The sequence below is a fragment of the Notothenia coriiceps genome, unplaced genomic scaffold (assembly GCF_000735185.1).
Source record: "Notothenia coriiceps isolate Sejong01 unplaced genomic scaffold, NC01 NC01_scaffold00028410, whole genome shotgun sequence".
In the NCBI taxonomy this organism is placed as follows: Eukaryota; Metazoa; Chordata; class Actinopteri; order Perciformes; family Nototheniidae; genus Notothenia; species Notothenia coriiceps.
Genome location: NW_011361111.1, coordinates 1 through 3,431, shown reverse-complemented (window position 1 = coordinate 3,431; position 3,431 = coordinate 1). Strand labels below are relative to the sequence as shown.

General features: G+C 50.6%; 2 protein-coding genes across 3 annotated transcripts; one reads left to right on the top strand and one right to left on the bottom strand.

Annotated features, from left to right (window-relative positions):
- Positions 1-15: 15 nt before the first annotated feature.
- On the top strand, positions 16-1,507 carry tecpr2 (tectonin beta-propeller repeat containing 2). The gene is made up of 4 exons (XM_010785842.1): positions 16-55; positions 118-259; positions 548-697; positions 775-1,507. The coding sequence occupies exons 2-4, from the start codon at positions 226-228 to the stop codon at positions 918-920; spliced, it is 330 nt and encodes a 109-aa protein (XP_010784144.1). The 5' UTR covers positions 16-55; positions 118-225; the 3' UTR covers positions 921-1,507.
- Positions 1,508-1,652: 145 nt separating this feature from the next.
- LOC104958130 (ankyrin repeat domain-containing protein 9-like) lies at positions 1,653-3,410 on the bottom strand. 2 transcript variants are annotated; one of them, XM_010785840.1, is made up of 2 exons: positions 2,894-2,933; positions 1,653-2,809 (listed from the first exon to the last, which is right to left on the bottom strand). In XM_010785840.1, the coding sequence occupies exon 2, from the start codon at positions 2,760-2,762 to the stop codon at positions 1,929-1,931; it is 834 nt and encodes a 277-aa protein (XP_010784142.1). In that variant the 5' UTR covers positions 2,763-2,809; positions 2,894-2,933; the 3' UTR covers positions 1,653-1,928. The 2 variants fall into 2 exon arrangements, with proteins under 2 accessions (XP_010784142.1, XP_010784143.1); XM_010785841.1 differs by lacking the exon at positions 2,894-2,933 and adding an exon at positions 3,394-3,410 and having other exon boundaries at positions 1,654-2,809.
- Positions 3,411-3,431: the final 21 nt, after the last annotated feature.

Below are 3,431 nucleotides of genomic sequence, written 5' to 3'. Positions count from 1 at the left end.
AGACTCATAGCACCACCTTTACAGGTAACAGAGACTCATAGAACCACCTGTACAGGTAACATAGACTCATAGCACCACCTGTACAGGTAACAGAAGTGTGACCTCACGTCCTCTCAGCCAATAGGAGTGCAGCTGGTGAGCGTGCAGACCTCCCCTAATGACCGGTTGCTATGGGCTCTGGACAACAGAGGCAGTGTTCTGGTGAGAACCGGCCTCAGTGACGAGATGCCAGTGGGGACGGACTGGGAGGCGGTGCCAGGTAAACTCACCTGTTGTTCATAAAGGGGGAGGGTATCTGTAAACTCTTTACAGTACTGTATTGTGTGTACTTGACTGTGTACTGTGTGTACCTGACTGTTTACTGTGTGTACCTGACTGTGTACTGTGTGTACTTGACTTGTGTACTCTGTGTACCTGTACTTGTTTACTGTGTCGTACCTGACTGTGTACTGTGTGTACTTGACTGTGTACTGTGTGTACCTGACTGTTTACTGTGTGTACCTGACTGTGTACTGTGTGTACCTGACTGTGTACTGTGTGTACTCAGGGCTGCTCGTCACTCAGCTGGTTCTGAGCTGCAGGACAGTTCTGGTTCGATGCCCTAACGGAGACGTGGCCAGGCGGTACGGCGTCTCAGACCGGAACCCCGCCGGAGATTATTGGAAGAAAATACCTGGAAACACCAACTGGTTGACAGGTGAGTCTATACTGCTATATATCTATAATGGTTTATATTGATTTATTTGTTGTTATTTGTTGTTATTTGTGTCCCAGTGACTCCGGATGACGAGCTGTGGGCGGTCACTCTGATTGGTGGGTTGTCCCGACGTCTGACGAAGCTCCTCCCACAGACCCTCGGTAGACCTTCCCCCTCAGGCCCCTCCCTCAGCGGGGACGATGACGAATGGGAGCTCATCTGAGGAGTGACATCACTGAACGTGGTGGCTGCTGGGAGATGGGACTTTATTTTGATTTCACCAAGAAAGCACTTTATTCTGAAAGGACATAGGAACTCGCTCTGAAGGACCGTCTTTATTCCACTGGGAACCAGTTTAAAGAATCAAACTGGTTCCACTGGTTACTTTAGGTACGTTCCTCATGCTAACTATAACTCATATAGTTCAGATTAGTTTGACATGTTATCTTCAGGCTAACCATCAAAAGTGAAATAACTAGAGATTAAAACATATTTTAAATCTACAAACATTTAGATATTTAATCTCTGATACTGCCTTCTGTCTTGTCTGGTTCCACTGGTTCCACTGGTTCCAGTGATTAAACTAACCGGTGAAACTGATTGTTTGTGGTTCTCCTCCCGGGGGACGGATTAATGAAAATATGTAAAAATGTAATTAATGTTCTGTTGAAGTCGTTAAACTGAGATTAACCCTGGATTTATATGAAACACTTCCCACCTGTGCAGCTGTGGTGTAAGCTGATTGGCTGCTGCAGACCAATCAGATTTCAGTGTAAACTCACCCGTAAATCAATAAACACGTAGAAACAGGTCATCTGTTGTTCATGAAGGGTGTGTGTGTGTGTGTGTGTGTGTGTGTGTGTGTGTGTGTGGGTGCTGTGTGTGTGTGTGTGTGTGTGTGTGTGTGTGTGTGTGTGTATTTACGCAAACAAAAAGACAATTTTTATTGTTAGGGTAACCCTACGTTTCTTCTTTGTTCAACAGGTAGATTCTGACATGTTTTAAGATGTTAGAGTATTTAATTTAACATGAATAATAGTGAAGATCAATATGACCCATTTATCATAAAGCACTTTAATATAGATGTCTCCATCTAACGGTCCATCAGAGGGAGGAGCCAATCATTCAGTCTGTTCAGGGTCCTGAAGCCCGCCGGGTATCCTTCCGTGTTTCAGTCTTTATTTACATTTATTTACATCATAAGCACACCATTTCCATGGTGACGATGACCTCACTGCCAGCTGTGCTGCTGCAAGAAGTCAGGCAGTGCGCTGATCTGACCCGGGCCGGACCGGGCCAAACACCTCAGGGCCTGCAGCAAGAGGGGGGGCGGAGCCAGGCCAGACAGCCACCTGAAGACTTCGTTTCCCAGAAGGCTTTGCCAGCGCTGCGGCTCGTCCTGAAGGTAGCAGATCGGGGGGGGCGAGGGGAGGAAGAGCAGCAGGAAGTCCATGCAGCGCTGCGCCTGCCTGAGCTCTGAGGCTTCGCAGGAGCTGAGCTCTGAGGCGCTGCTGAGGCGCTGCAGCACGGCCTCCAGGCCTGCGGGCGCAGCACCGTGACTCAGCAGCAGCAGCAGGCAGTCGGAGCGAGACAGTTCCACCGCCAGCTGCACCGCACTCTTCCCTGCGTCCGCAGCATGCGAGCAGCCGGTGCAGCCGTCCAGGAAGTCCCGCCTCTCGCTGCAGTCCTTCAGAGCTTCCAGCATCAGAGCCAGGATGTGCAGCCGGTCGTAGCGCACGGCCACGCTGAGGTGCGGCGCCCCTCCGCTGCAGCAGCAGAAACTGCAGGGCGGCGCTCTGAGCGCGCTGACGGAGAAGTGATGCAGCAAAAAGGAGGCGTAGTCCTGGTGGTCGTGAACCACAGCGTACAGCAGAGCCTCCGCAGGGAGGAAGCCTCGAGGCCCGTCCTCCCAGCTGAACGTCTCCATGCTGCGCTGCTCCTCCAGCAGCCACACCGGCAGAAGGTCCCGCACCGAGCAGTAGAACGAGAAGGACGTCCGTTCACACTCACGCTGAGACGGAGACGAGGACAGGAAGTCCACCTGAGAGGAGACGAGCCAGGGCATGGTCACACCTGGGGAGGGGGGGGGGTGTGTTACAGACAGAAGGTCACCTGAGGAAGAGAAGGGGACAGCTGTAAGATCCTGTTCATCATATATCAGATCATACACATACACCTGAGGAGACACAAACACACCTGAGGAGACACCAACACACCTGAGGAGACACAAACACACCTGAGGAGACACAAACACACCTGAGGAGACATTAACACACCTGAGGAGACATTAACACACCCGAGGAGACACAAACACACCTGAGGAGACACAAACACACCTGAGGAGACACAAACACACCTGAGGAGACACAAACACACCTGAAGAGACATTAACACACCTGAGGAGACACAAACACACCTGAGGAGACATTAACACACCTGAGGAGACACAAACACACCTGAGGAGACATTAACACACCTGAGGAGACACAAACACACCTGAGGAGACATTAACACACCTGAGGAGACACAAACACACCTGAGGAGACACAAACACACCTGAGGAGACATTAACACACCTGAGGAGACATTAACACACCTGAGGAGACACAAACACACCTGAGGAGACATTAACACACCTGAGGAGACATTAACACACCTGAGGAGACACAAACACACCTGAGGAGACATTAACACACCTGAGGAGACATTAACACACCTGAAGAGACACAAACAC